This window comes from Labeo rohita, chromosome 6, assembly GCF_022985175.1.
Source record: "Labeo rohita strain BAU-BD-2019 chromosome 6, IGBB_LRoh.1.0, whole genome shotgun sequence".
NCBI lineage: Eukaryota > Metazoa > Chordata > Actinopteri > Cypriniformes > Cyprinidae > Labeo > Labeo rohita.
In genome coordinates, this window is record NC_066874.1 from 23,816,206 (window position 1) to 23,832,149 (window position 15,944).

The following is a 15,944-nucleotide window of genomic DNA, read 5'->3' on the forward strand; positions in this document are numbered from 1 at the left end:
CCATTATTCTTATCGGATGAGCCTGTGCTGAAAGCCTTAACGCGTCTGTATTAAATACATAAATCCTGTCATAGATGACCTCTCTCAAGACCTGGACTTACGCGCAGTTCTCAGACAGGACATGTTTGAGGGGTCAGAGTTTGGCTGGTTAGCATGGCGCATTTAGCCCCTGCTGGTAGATGTTGTAACTACACCATCTGGAACTGCAAAGCATCTTTTTTGATTGTGTTTTAGAAGTCACTGTGCATTTTAAAGAATAATTTTTTTAAAGGGCACATCAGATGCAAAATTCACTGTTACGTGTTTAAACATAACTGTGTGTTGGCAATGCCTGCACACAACCTATAATAGCCTATAATTAGAAATAGAAATTAGAAAAATTAGAAAAATCCACCTAGTGTTTTTTTTTTTTTTTTTTTTTTTTTTTTTAAATCCCTATAAATAAAAACCCTTTTCTCAGATCAGGCCATTCTCAGATTCTTTTCAGAATTACGTAGTTCTGGACCGGCCCCTCCCATGGTAGTTGATTGACATTGGTGCTTTACCTTAGACCCGCCCTGAGTGAGCTGTGAACACTCCGCCATTGTTTCGATGACAGAGCAGGGACTTAGACAAGAATGTCTCCTAAGTGACTGAGGTATTTTGTTGTTGGATGTAATAATGAAAATAGAATTTAGCATTTACTCCCGACATCTGAGCCACTGAAGACGCAGTGGATTACGTTTGTTTTTGAAGTGAACGCGCCCCCTGATCTACATAAATGCGTGTATGTTCACGCAAATCACTTGTAATCCAGCTTTACCTATAGACCAATTATGGGTTTGTAAACATTCGGGATGCGTGCGCATCATGGTTGCAGAAAACCCTGGAGAGATAGCCTTTATGCCTAGTGAATTACATGGTACACGAGATATGGTACAAAATAGTTCGATTTTAAAAGATTATAGATTATATTGATTAGATGTAATTTTAAAAATGTTCTCCACATTTTACAAGAGCTTGTCACCCAGCGATAAGCACTGTAATTCAACAAAATTGAAGTTAGATAGTGGGCTAGTCTTACAGATCCGAAATAGGGATGATGTTTTTGTAGGCGGTCTGTGGAACCATGGAATAAAAGAATAAAAAAAAGGTAAATTTGATTTTATATTTCAAAATTCTGACTTTATTCTTGTAGTTCCGAGATTATATCTCACAATTCTAATAAGGTGAAACAACTCGTCCTTCCCTCTTTTCTCCTCGGCTCAGTTTATAGTTTATATCCCACACTTCTGGCTTTTTCCCCCTCAGAATTAACAAACTCACCATTTTTGAGTTAAATCGAATTATAGAGTCCGAATTAGGAGATATAAACTTGCATTTGCAAGAAAAAAAAGCCAGAATTGTGAGATATTTTGAGATAGGTCAATTTTGTTGAATTACCTACAGAGCTACAGAGCTCATTAGCATTTAAAGAGACATGCACCTAAACGGGTTGCTATGAAAAGAGCTGATTTTTACAGTAAAAAGGGTGTTGTTTTACACTACCATTGAGAAATGTTTATTTTTATCAAAGTATGTTAAAGACTGTTCATTAAGAGCCTTAAAGTCATATCAGCTTGTGGAAAATGGGCATCGGATGAACCCTTTAAGGAATATTATATATCTACAATATTAATCATTTTCTTACAATTCTACAAAAATGAATTTTAACAAGGTTAGACCATGTTATGGTTGTACTGTCTTCAGCCTGTCATAATGTATGTTGTACACACTTGCTTGAAATGGGTGATGTGTCAAGGAATTGCATATTTATGACATTTTGAAGGAATGGGGCACATTTAGCCCAAGTGTGAAGGTGCTAACACAGCTAGAAGGGCCGTTAAAGCCATCATAGACTCTGACAGGTCAATACCACTCTCACCTAGGGAGTCATCGCTTCATCACCGCCTCCACTGAGAGCCAAGGCGTGCTCTGTTTTTCCCTCTTCTTCCACAGGCAGGATTTATATATTTTCTCATCATTCCTCCCATTCTGGCCAGTCACTAAATTTAATGGACAAACAAATTCCCTCATTTTCACAGACTTCACACTGACAAAATTCTGACTCACCCCCTCACGTCGTTCCAATCCTGTATGACTTTCTTTCTTTCTTTCTTTCTTTATATACATTTCATTTACTGGTTTGATCATTTTTAACCCCAGTCAAATTGTTTTTGGTCTTTTTATTTTATTTTTTGTGATGTAAATAAATCAACAAAGTAATCAGAAGAGCCTTCTTCCTCCAGTTGTCAACTTCCCTCTACAGATGGCCATTAGCCTCTTGAGCAGCTGCTCCCTCTGCTCCACAGAGACCGACTCCTCACATCCTCCCGTACACCTCCACACCTGAGCTCTCCTTCACACACCTGACAGTATGACAATAGCTCCTTTATAATAAACTACTCATCTCAGCCATTCACAGGCTAAAATCAGGCTCCGGGGTTCCCAGAGAGGCTTTCACCATACCCATAAATCAGAATGAGAGGAAAGCACAAAGCCTTTTCCAACTCCAAGGTGTTTTCTTTTTGAAACTTCTAAGAGTCACACAGTGGTTGATCATCCAATTTAAACCGGGTCTTTTGAGTCATTCTTTGATTCTGTGAAATAGCATGACAGTGTACAAGAACTGCATGTTGATCAGCCCAGAGTCACAGCAGATTTATGTCCTTAGTAGCCTGCAGATCTGGGCAAGAAAGTAGCGGGTATAAAAGTATGCAAAGGGCAAAAGAGGAGATATATATTTTTGCAAAGGGCAAAGTAAGAAGAAGTTCACAGTCTAACTCTAATTCATCATGTACTGCTTAAAGAAGTGGTTCACTTCCAGAACAAAAATGTACAGATAATGTACTCACCCTGTTGTCATCCAAGATGTTCATGTCTTTCTTTTTTCAGTTGTAAATAAATTGTTGTTTGAGGAAAACATTTAAGGAATTATAAATGTGAACTTCCAAAATGCAGTTTCAGTGCAGCTTCAAAGGGCTCTAAATGATCCCATTCCTGAAATGTTTTACAATTTTGAGGAGAAAATGAGATGGGAGTTTTTGACATACCGTACATGTTTTGAACCAGATTGCACAGAGTACACGCTGAGCTAAAGATGAGCATTTGAGGTTAAAAAGTATATAAATTATTGTTTTTTTTTTTTTTTTAAAAAGATGTTTCATTAGATAAGACCCTTCTTTCTCAGCTGGGATCGTTTAGAGCCCTTTGAAGCTGTATTGAAACTGCGTTTTGGAAGTTCTCACGGGCACCATAGAAGTCCACTATATGGAGATAATTGCTGAAATGTTTTCCTCAAAAAACATAATTTCTTTACAACTGAAGAAAGAAAGACATGAACATCTTGGATGACAATGGGGTAAGTAAATTATCTGTAAATTTGTGTTCTGGACGTGAGCAACTCCTTTAAATGAACCTTTATTTCAAGGTTATACGGAAAATAGTGGACGTTTTGAGAACTTAGATTACACAGATTACATGGTTAATAAATCTAATAGATGAAGTAGCCCCTCCCCCCACATTTATGTTTTTGATAGACTGTATAAATGATTTTTCATAGTTGTAAGTAAAACATAGATCATTAGAGTACATTTTACCAAAAAGAAAAACATTTTTTTTCTACTTCAGAATTTCATGTTTAGTTCAGTGTGTTACTTGCCATTTCTTTGTAATTATTTTTGAGATTTACTAGCAATTTCTGAGTGAAAATTGTTTCAGTTTCTTTTTTCTTTTGGCAAAGCACTACTCTAGTTTATAATGGCTTCAAATTGAATGTTTACAGCAGTAATTTTTAAGATTGCTGACATGTTAATTTCCAGCATTTAGGGCATGTCAACCACCCAGGCATGTTTTTTTTTCTTCTGTGAACTTAATAATAACAAATAATATTTATAATAATAAAAATCTAAAAATAATATTTTTATTTGGCATTTGTGTACTGTTGTGTACTATTATTTAACTATTTATTTAGTTTTATAATGACAACAATGAATCGGTCTCCCCAATACTGTAGCTAGAGGAACAAAAATGAAAATTTCTTTGATCTTACACTACTTATAATATTATTACCGACTATAATAATATATCACAGTTGGCGTCATTACCAAACTTACCAGCATTTGAAAATTTGAATTTAGAAACACTCAGTTTTAGTTTTTCATGCTCACAAAACCTCTACACAAGAGCTGTGTGATTTTGAAAACAACCTGCTTTAGGTTGCATGAATGGATGCTGCACATCTAGAGCCTTAATTACATATATGCATGTTTTGTGCCTGTCATTTTAGAGATAAAACAAGACGAGAGATAAGAAAAAAAAAAAGAATTTCTTTCTCAGAAGGCAGGAGGGCACACTTTATATGTTCTCCCACACTATTGGCCTTTGCCCACGCACTGTGAGGATTGTCTTCCCTTTGAGACATCATCAGCATGGGACTAGCAGCTTCCAGAATGCCAATCTTCCCCTCCGTTCGGTGATTATTGGGTTTTCTGGTGGCTAACACAATGAGAGAGTGCTAGTCGGTGTGGAGCTGATGCAAAGTCTTAGAACTCTGCCGTATAAGGAACAGGAACTTAAATGATCGGCTCGCTGGTTCCCCAGGTGCGTGCTGCGTCTGGAACGAAAGACCTCCACTAGGCCCGATGGTGACCACTCAATGCCAGTCCAATTTCTAATTCTGTAAAGCCTAAAGTCCCCACAGAGCCTCACTTTCAAAAAATCAAACCTGCTGTGCGGCTGATACAGTTTTCCAGGCCCTCGGCATGATGCATTACTGTGTCGATTGTGATCAGCATGTTTTTCCTGTGTCAATTAGCTTCTGGGAAGCTTTCCTAGCAGCCTCCCCATCACATGGTGAGGAGTCATGCTGAAGGACTAGTCTTGCCTTTCCTCTCCTGTCTCTTGGTTTCCTCTGTTATACTGTATCTCCTCTTTCCTTACTTTTTCCATTCTTTTTGTTCTTTTCGTATTGTCTGTTTTATTGTTTTTTTTTTTTAACCTTACTTTATAGACCTTGTTTCCCTCAGACTGGCAATACCCACACTTTCATTACTTTTAACTTCATAAACTCCAACTTAGATAAATATTGATAAATATTTAATATTACAGGTAAATGTTCTACAGTGTTAAAAAAAAATCCAATTTATTGCACATTTTGAAACAGTTGTTGTTTGGAAATCTGTCTATACATTTAGACTTAGTGAGATGTCTGTGTTACCTTCATAAAATAATACATGAATTAATTTATAAATGACATAATAATTACAATCATGGATAGATAGCACTGTTTTATATACTTAAATGACAGCTAATTAAGAGTAAACTACAAGAACTAAATAAAGGTACCTAAATAAAGATATTTAAGTCAAATGTAAGTTTAAGTTTTATTTTTTGTTGTTGATCAAATCAAACATTTATTTTAACACAGTTATCACTCCATTTAAAATTGGATTTGTTATTGTTTTTTGGTTATAGTGTTTAAAAAAAAATGGCCTGTTTGCATTCTATGTCTAGTTAATTAAATTGTTCCACAAGTTGATTCTTTAGGGTCTTAATCAGAAGTCTATAACATACTTTAGTTAATGTCTCAGTGGTAGTGTAAAAATATCCTTTTTTACCCTGTCAAAATCAGCCCTTTTTAGAGACATCCTGTTGCATGTTTCTTTAAATGCTAGTGAGTTCTGCTCACCCCGCCCCTCTCTTCTGTGAGGTGATGAGCCGTAATGTTCACTTTAGCCACATTTGGCAGCGAAACTTGCTAACTAGCACATTACTAAGAATGGCGATTTGCAAAGATGCATAAAAAAACCCTTATACGCTGAGTCAACACAATGGTGGTCAGACTGTTCTCAGCTCATTTAGGGCGGGTCTAAGGTAAGATGGTCATGTCAATCAACTATCGTGGGAGCGGCCTTGGTCTGTGTGACATCACACCGACAAGAAGCTGAGAATGGCCTGATTTGAAAAAGGGGATAATCTCTATAAAGATTTTTAAAATACCACTGGGTTGATTTTTATCATTATCTATACACATTTATGTTCAACCAACATGTAAAAGTGAGTTTTGCATCCGACGACCCCTTTAAACTATTAATGGCATGCGTAGTGGCTACAGACATTTCGAATTTCAAAGCTTTAGGCTAAAAATATTCTGATTGAACAAAAGTGTTGCAATTATTCCTACCTTATTATTTATTTTTTTCTGAATTGACTTTGTTTGACTATAAATCTATATCTTTAATAGTTCTTGTTATCTGTTTCTTCCCAGTTTTTTTAGAATAGATTTTAAATTCTTATCTTAATTCGTATTTGTCTGTTCTACAGCTGAACCCTTTATCTTGTCCCGATTTGTGTCGCCCTGCAGAGCTGAAGCATGAGATTCTGGTGTGGAGGCAGACAGCCCATCGCATTAACCCTGCCAGCCGAGAGGAGACTGCCGTCAAGTGTCTTCTCATGCAGAAGGTGCTCAATCTGGAAAGCCTCCTGCGCAAGCAGCTCAAGACCTTCCAGAGGTGCCACACTCATGCTCAATCCATTCTTTTTCCTTGTCTGTCTGGTTAAAATACAAGCAGTCTATCCACTGTGCATGGTGGTTAAAATCACGGACGTATGTTGAATAGAAGTGTACTTTTGTTTACTGGTTTTTGCACTTTTTTCCAATTGTGTTGACTAAATGTCATGAAGGTAATGGTGGAAACAAATGGAAAACAACAAATTAGACTACCCACACAAGCCTTAAAAATCTTTCACCATTTTGATATTGCATAAGGTATTAAGATGAGTGTCTTTCTTGATGTGAGGTCACTTGAAAACTATAATATATCCATTCTCACTGCATGACACCTGTTGTGTCTGACGGTAGCACATAGCCAGAAACCCAGGATGATAAATGAGAAATAATTAACCTGTAGAAAAGTAGGTAATTGTTCTCAATTGTGTCGGCTCTCTAAAGCTCTTGTAGGGAGCTGAAATTTTAATCATGCAGAATAATTTTGTTCTCAACAGTAGCCTGTTTTTATTTTTTTATTAGTATTATAAATGCTTCTTTTAACTAAAGAAATTCGATCAGTTCTGGTTGTGGTTTTGTGGAGCTTGTGGTTTGCTTTGATGACACATAGAATAATCACAGAAGCCATTTACAGCCTCACATGCTGGGTAGAAAAGGTTCGGGGTGACCACATGAAATCACCACTCCTACTCATTTGCAGGTGTCCATGCTGGCTGAAAGGATGTATTAACACACTCCTTTCTATTTGATTCCTTTATTTTCACAGGCAAATATCACAGGAAGACAAAAACTGGGAGCACAATATTCAAGAGCTGCAGAAAAAGGTAAAACAAACCTGCATTAAGATGGCTCTGGTTGATTGAGTGTTGTATCTTCTAACTCTGCCTTATTTTTCCAAAGTTATCTTATTATATGATAAGAAACTTGACCAGTTTCTTTCTTCAGTGGAGTCAGCATTTAGAACACCCAGGAGTAGTGATTATTTTAAATAGTAATATTAATAATTCATTAATTAGTTACATTATAGCCATATGTTTTCTGATTGTGCAAAAGCAAGCAAGCAAGTATTCCTTCAGCAAATGCTTTTATCCAAAGTGTCTTATAGAAGAAAAAGTGTTTATAGTTTGGTTTCTAAATATAAATTGAAATTTTATTGTTTTATTCACTTGGCAGCCAATAATTCACTACAAAAACCACATTGTGTTTGGCACACACCATCTTTAGCCTTGTTGCAGTTGAATATGTAATGTACTCTGGGTTATGTTTTTGATAAAATGCTGTTTACTGGTGTTTAATTGGACGTATGACCTTTCACATCAATAACAAAAGATACGTTTCTCCTCCCTTGTAAATGTTAACCTCTAACTATACTGTGTATTGTTATATGATTAGCATTGTAATATTTGCAGTTTAGCATTTTTTAAGGGAGCTTATCAATGCTATGGAAGCCTGTTTCCGCCACTGAATAAAAAATTAAAAAAGGTAATTGCAACTTTTTATCTCGCTATTCTGTTTAGTTCACTTTTTTTCTCAAAATACGAACTCACAATTATGAGAAATGAAGTCTGAATTGTGAGATATGCATTTAGAATTGCGTGATAAACTGTAAACTCACAATTGCAAGTTGTAAAGTCAGAATTGTGGGATATAATCTCATAATTGCGAGAAAAATACCCCTGAATTGCTAGATTTGCAAGCAGAGTTTGTTCTGAGAATTGCGTAATTATAAACTCACAATTGCAAGTTATTAAGTCAGAATTTTGAAATATAAATCAGAGAAAATTGTCAATCCTTTTTTCCCTTAAAATTGGAGATTATAACCCGTAATTGCAAATTTATATTTCACAATTCTGAAAAAAAGTCAGAATTGCGGGTTTAAATCTCACAATTCTGAGTTTTTTCCTCGCAGTTGCAAGTTTATATCATGCAACTCTGAGAACAAACTCTGCTCACACATCTCGCATTTCTCACAATTGTGAGTTTATATCCCGCAATTCTGACTTTATAACTTGCAACTGCAAGTTTATATCATGCAATTCTGAGAAAAATATGTGACGCAATTCTGAGTTTATATCTCACAATTCAGACTTCATTTTTCAGAATTGTGAGTTTACATCTCACTTTATAACCTTCTAAATTGCGAGTTTACAGTATATCACGCAGCTCTGAGTTTATATCTCGCAATTCAGACTTCATTTCTCAGAATTGTGAGTTTATATTTTGCAATTCTGAATTCATAACTCGCAATTGCAAGTTTGTAACGCGATTGTGAGAAAAAAGACAGAGCTGCGAATTAAAAAGTAGCAATTACCTTTTTTATTTTTATTTAGTTGTGGAAACAGGCTTCCATAAACCTGCAGATTTCAACTCACCAGCTGAGCAGCACTGTTCAGAGGGTGTTTGACATGTTTCTTTCTGTCCTGTATCTAAACATGTCTTTCATGGTCTTTTACAGCACAGAATAACTGACAAAATCCTCCTGGTCAAGTGTTTGACTGTCCTTGGGGTTGTCATCTTTATGTTCTTCCTGAACTCCTTTGTTCCTGCCATACATCTGGATCTTGGTAAGCGAGAGACAAACAAGGACACAAATAATCAGGATTCATCTGTTTCTATTGCTGAACTGGCCCTGCTGTTTACATGCACCACTGTATAATTATGAGGGCTTGTTTCCTCTCCGTTTGAGCAGAGGAAATGGAATCACAAGAATATCTCGCTATTTTTGAAATGATCAGAAATGTGCCAGTTCCTATTCCATTGAACAAACATTTCATTTTATATGCATTATATTAGGGTTCATAGAATAAAATTAGAGAAACAAATGAAGCTGGCCACTTACTCCCATGATCTAATTGGTGTGTTTATGAATCCTTCAATGTGTTGATGTTGTAATTGTTTGCAGCTGGGCTTTAAATACAAAAAGAGACACAAACGCAAAACCATAACAATGGAGTAGCGTGAGATTAACTAAGACAGCTAGTATTACTCAACCTAAAATTAGTCTTTTGTTTCTGTATTATTTTTTTCTGAATTTTTTCTTTCTGCCACACAGCCTTTCGTTTTGCTCTAGCTTTGTCGTACTGGTTTATGGACGTGTTTATTATACGGTGAATGAGATGTCAATTACAGATGGAAATGAGATCGAGAACTTCACCAAACACTATTAGCGAGAACAAGTTGGTCAATCAGAGAATGCCAGCCACACAGCTCACTGAGGTTATTGTATTATTTGGGTCTGATTGTGTATTGATAATCAATTATCATTTGTGGACAGTTTGATCTTGTGGAAAGATGACACATGAATATTATTTTCTAAATGATCATGTCTCATCTCTTCATACATATAAAATCATTTTTTCTTTTGCCTTCCACAGCTGTGTACATAATTAATTGGCAATGATCACAAGAAATAATCACTGTACATTACCATTTTCAAAAAACAGTGTGGTTCTGCTTTCAAATTCTCCTCAGTGCCTCGTTCTGATCAAAACCAGGGTCGGCCAGCATGGGCTGCAAATGACTGTCATTAGACTTTCATTAGGTTGACACATCACCACTCCGTTTGACCTTTGATATTGATTATTTAATCATGGGCGAGGATACAGTGTGCCTGCTGGAGGGCAATGAAACACACAGGATGCGCTGCACTCCACATGTCTTTCCAACGAAAAGCACATTCATGACAATTAAGTGATTCTTAAGCCCCAAGGCCATCCGTTTCCCAGAAAAATTATGTAATTACAATTTGATTCTGCGGTAGCTGAATGCTGAGCTTTTAGCACACTTCTGCCAGCAATAACAGTGCGTATGAAGTTTTCTTGATTTTTAGGTCACTGAAAAGCTGTTAAGAGAAAAAAGGCTCTGAAAGGTCATTTCTATAGGTTTATTTAACGTTTCACGTGTAGGTCATAACATAACGGATTTTCAAGGAAACATCAATAATTTTCTCAGAGTGAGACTTTATTCTGAAAGTAAAGATATTTTCCTGCTCTTAAAACCCATAGAGGTTCATAGAAAACAACAAACAACATTCGATTTAAAGGATTAGTTCACTTCCAGAATAAAAATTTCCTGATAATGTACTCATGTCATCCAAGATGTTCATGTCTTTCTTACTTCAGTCGAAAAGAAATTAAGGAAAGTTTTTGAGGAAAGCATTCCAGGATTTTTCTCCATATAGTGGACTTCAATGGTGGTCAACGGTCTGAAGGTCCAAATTGCTTCAAAGGTCTCTCCACGATCCCAGCCAAAAAAGAGGATCTTACCTAGCGAAACAATTGGTCATTTTCTAAAAAAAAAAAAGAAATACTTACCACAAATGCTCATGGACACAGGGCTAGTGAAAGGCAAGCATTTGTGGTTTAAAAGAAAAATCCTGGAATGTTTTCCTCAAAAACCTTAATTTCTTCTCGACTAAAGAAAAAGAACATGAACATCTTGGATGACATAAAGGTGAGTAAAGTATCAGTAAATTTTACTAATCCTTTAAGGGAAAAACTTTTTAAATGAGGAAGCGATTACATGTAGGATCTGGACCACATGAATATTAAATATTACTAATGTACCTCATCTCTTGATATGGTCATTTATTTATGAATAAATAAGTTAAGATCCAGACATAATTTATCTCCTGGGCAGCACGAAAGCCGTACCACCAAATAATGAATGAGGAAACAGAGGAAGATTAATCAAAGTAGAACACGCACAACAGCTCATTTCTTCCTAGAACATCCTGAGAGAGACAGAATTCTTTATAAATAAGGTGCTTGTGGAAACACATTTGCTTTAAAATGAAGAACATGATGAGGCGGTGTTTGTGTCTCACTCAACGGGCCAGAATGCCTGTGTTGTTTTGGGTATGATGAATGAGCCTCCCAGGCTTCTCAGCAAACTTCTTTTAATTGCAGAGCCTTCTTTCTCTCTCTGTCTCGCTCATTTTTCTGCTCTGTTTGTGCTGCGCACCGCTGAAGGCCCCCAATTCCTCCTCCGTCTTCAGTTGGATGCCGTGGGGGAACATTGAAGCAGAAAGCAAATCAAAAGTTACGTTTTTGGACTAGTGTTGTGACAAAACCGTCCCAGTGCCAGTGTGAAAGAAGTCTGGCATTCATTTCACACCATGCATGAACTACAATGCTATGTATGTGTGCACCATCCAAATCTGTGAATGTGCAACACATTTTGAGAAAAGATGAACATATAATATGCAATATTTGTTTACTTCTTGAGGTGGCTGACTGAGGAATACTTCACGTGAAAGTTGTCAGCCTCCATGTTTTGTTAGACACCAAAGCCCTGTTAATATCTCAAAAACATGCTAATAATTTAAGTATCCGACTGATACTTTTTGACTTCTAATCTTATGAGACCCAAAACAAACTTTATAATTACGGTTTTTAAAGAGATTAAAGCTTCATTATTTCTTTCTCCTGGGTTTTCGTTGGATCAGAGGACTCTGAAGGGAAAACAGGAGCTTAATCTTGGAATTACTTTATAATTTTTGTAATTATGTTTACATATACATCTTTGGGGTATCAACCAAACAAGAAGGGTATAAGAGATATTTAAACTTACATCACTCATATTAATGAGTCACACTCTCATCAGTCTATAAATTTCCTCCACCTCCATACTGATTGCAAAAATCCATTTTTTTAATGATTAGATTTCCTCCTGTTACATAATTTTGTCTTCCATCATTCAGCTATTTTGAACACTGTTGCCTTTGAAGATCTTTACCTTGTTTAAACCATCTTTAAATTAATATATTCTCACAATTACAGTACAGCTGCATCCCATGTGTGACTGTCTCGGCCTTCTTCTGTTCTTTCTCTTCCTGTCTTTTGGCTCTTCGTCTGTTCGTCCTTCTCATTCCTTATTAAATGATTTCCCACAAGCAATCTTCAGCACTCACCTGTTTAATCAAATTTTGCTAGAATTGGAAGCATACTGTCGCCCCCTCTGCTATGATTTATAGCGTATCAGTTTGTTTCAGCATTTACTGACCACTGTTGGTAATAATCCCAAAAGTGTGTGCGCCTGCCTGCATGTGTGGTGTTTTGTGCTAAATTTGGGAAGCTTGAATAGTAACTGTCTGACCATTGTCCAGCTTATTTTAATGAAGGCACTCCACACACTGGCATCGCTGGCCGAAGTCCAAAGCCTCTGGCTGGCTAACAGGAAATAGTGTGGTGCAAGTGGGGTCTTTAGATTATTGCTCAGTAATTTGTTATCCTGCTTTGAGCGGGTTAGATATTTGACATTTATGACTATTTCTGTAGTCAAAATAATAGTGAGAATGGTTTTTAATGAATGCGAAGTTTATGCAGGCTAAAACAAAATAACAAGAAAAAAAAAGTGAAATCTTTTCTCAACTCTTCCTCGCAACTGACCCTTTGTCAGTTTGATTGACAGGTGATCTGCCCAATTATAACACAGAATATTCTGTTTTTGTCAGATAAACAAACCAGAAAGGACAGTAGATTAACGTCTGTGGATTTAAACTTGAAAAATTGTGTGTATCAATGTCTTTCCGTGGTTGAAACAAGATGCCTTCTGATGTTTATTCATGTTAATTTCATGCTATAACTAGTAAAGAGGAAGAGATGATTGCTTTATGTGCCACTTGAACTGGTGCTACAGCGATCTGTCGTGACACATTAAAGAGCCACAAACAGTTTTTATTGTTTTAATTTCTTTAAATTGCAATAATATTTCACAATAATATTGTTTTTACTGTGTTTTTGACCAAATAAATGCAGCCTTGGTGAGCACAAGAGCACAAGAAAAAAGCATGCAGAATCAATTATAAAAGCATCAAAAGATTGACATCATTCTGACATTGGGTTCTGATGTCAACTTGATTTTCATTTTCAACCAAAAGGCAACTTTTGTCCAATGTCTCAGATTGACGTCAATCTGATGTTGGGTTCTGACATCAACCCAGTTTTTATTTTCAACCAAAACGCAATGACTGTCTGACGTCGGAGGTTGACATCAATCTGACATTGGGCTATGATGTCAACCCGGTATACATTTTCAACCGAAATGCAACGTCTTTCTGAAGTCTCAGATCTTCATCAATGTGAAGTTGGGTTGTGACGTCAACCCGATTTTCATTTTCAACCAAAATGGAACGTCTTTACGTCGTCTCAGATTTTCATCATTATGATGTTGGGTTCTGACATCAACCTTCATTTTCAGCAAAAATGCGACGTCTGGCTAATGCCGGATGTTGACCACAATCTGATGTTAGGTTTCTGATATCAAGTCGATTTTCATTTTCAACCAAAAGCAACTTTTGTCCAATGTCTCAGATTGACGTCAATCTGACGTTGGGTTCTGACGTCAACCCGCTTATTTTTTTGTCCAAAATGCAACGTCTGTCCAACGTTGGAGGTTGATGTCAATCTGACGTTGGGTTCTGACGTCATCCCGCTTACTTTTTTGTCCAAAATGCAACGTCTGTCCAATGTTGGAGGTTGATGTCAATCTGACGTTGGGTTCTGATGTCAACATGATTTTCATTTTCAACCAAAATATAATGTCTGGCCGACGCCGGAGGTTGACGTCAATCTGACATGGAGTTCTGACATCAACCCAATTTTAATTTTCAGTCAAATTGCAACGTCTGGTGGACATTGGAGGTTCACATCAGTCTGACGTTGGGTTCTGACGTCAACCCGGTTTTCATTTTCAACCAAAATTGAATGTCTGGCTGACATCGAAGGTTGATGCTAATCTGATGTTGGGTTCTAACGTAAACCCGATTTTTTCATTTTCAACCAAAATACAACATCTTGTCGATGTCTTATGTTAACGTCAATTTAAGCCTGGATGACCCCACTTTTCTGGGCCCAAGCCCTGGTCTTGGCAAATGATTTTGCTTTAGGATCCAGATTAGGATGCACAATTGTTTATTGTTAAAAAAAATACTAATAAACCTGCTTTTACCTTGAATACATTTTCAAGGATGTGGGCATTTTCATGTTGGCACATACTTTTACTAAATTTCATCATGTGACAACTAAATTTGTGCCAAATATCAACAAAGGCTCTTTTCTCTTTTTTTGAACTCTATGAAATTAGTTTATTTATTCAGGTCATTGTTTGCATTTAGCATTTTATCCCCAGACCTGTGACCCATTTTCTTTTTTTCCCTCATTCATTTTCCACTGAACCCCATGATCACAGGACCTGGTACCTGATTTTGCACTCCAGAGGAAGGCCCTGTGTTATTATATGAAAAATAAATGTCATTTCAACCCCAAAGCTTTGATAGTGTGGGGTATACGTGACCATCTGCTCAACACATGCTGCTTCAAAGACTGAACTCACTAAGTCCTCACTACATGTTCCTGCTTTTAACTCAAGGCCAACAGACACTAATTTTTTATGCTATACCAACCGAGCATCATCTCACTCCCCTCTTACCCTCTCATATTTGTTTTCTGAGTACACTGAGGATTAATATTCAATAGAAAGATTAATATTGCACAAACAAATAAATGCAAAATAACAAGAAATGAAATTTTCACTTTCAGTGCTTTGTTTTGGTAAATGATGATAAATACAGTACTGGGAAATATTATTTTCAGGAAACATTTTATTCGGATGTTACGATAAATGTCCCTTTAATGGTGCTCTGGTAAAAAACAACCTTGAGAACATAATCTACTACCTGCACTTATGTTTCAAACTCTTATTTTACTGCTTGTAAATGTTTCTCTCAGTGTGTAAACATTCATTAACTGGGCTAATGGCTTTTGTTCATTTGTTGTAACATTTGCAGGAACATTTTTTTTTTCTGAAGCTGTCAGCGTCAAAAAGTTGCATGTAATACGCAGGTCCAGAAAACAGCCTGTTTTTCTGTGGCTATTATGGTAAAGGTCAAAGGCTGAGATGTGACGCATTAGTTGTGCACAGTCTTGATGTCTAAATGGCACACTCATTATGATGGACTTCTACCACCGCATGTGATGGAACGGTATAATGCTGGTCCGCTTCCTGCTGTATTATCCGTCTCACTTTAGTGACTCGTACATTTTGTTCCTGACATGCTGCGTATGTTTTTAATCCCAGAGGCTTCTGGGAAACAGTACATCACCTAATCAGTGATAAAATGTTTGGCAATATTTCTTGATAGCATGCACAGAGTTCACACCAGCTAATGTCCTTTTATGTTTTACCTCCATTTTTCCAGAGATATTTTACATTGACATCACAATAACATCTGAGTGGAATGTTCACATAAAAATGAAGAAAAAATCTATATATAATCTTTTTTTTTAGTGATTCAGTAAAAAAGACTGAAGACTAGAGTAATTGCTGATGATATTTTTAAATATATTAAAATAACAAACCTTTGTTTTAAATTCCAATAATATTTCACAATATAAGTGTTTTATACTTATAAACAAAT

At 36.4% G+C, this 15,944-nt stretch overlaps 1 protein-coding gene across 4 annotated transcripts in view; it reads left to right on the plus strand.

Moving 5' to 3' along the window:
- The window catches only part of oca2 (oculocutaneous albinism II), a 105,327-nt gene that overhangs the window by 53,065 nt on the left and 36,318 nt on the right, over window positions 1-15,944 (plus strand). For all 4 annotated transcript variants that reach the window (XM_051111682.1, XM_051111683.1, XM_051111685.1 and 1 more), the window contains exons 17-19: window positions 6,383-6,530; window positions 7,293-7,350; window positions 8,982-9,090. In XM_051111682.1, the coding sequence (XP_050967639.1) occupies window positions 6,383-6,530; window positions 7,293-7,350; window positions 8,982-9,090 (315 nt within the window). The remainder of the gene's footprint in view (window positions 1-6,382; window positions 6,531-7,292; window positions 7,351-8,981; window positions 9,091-15,944) is intronic.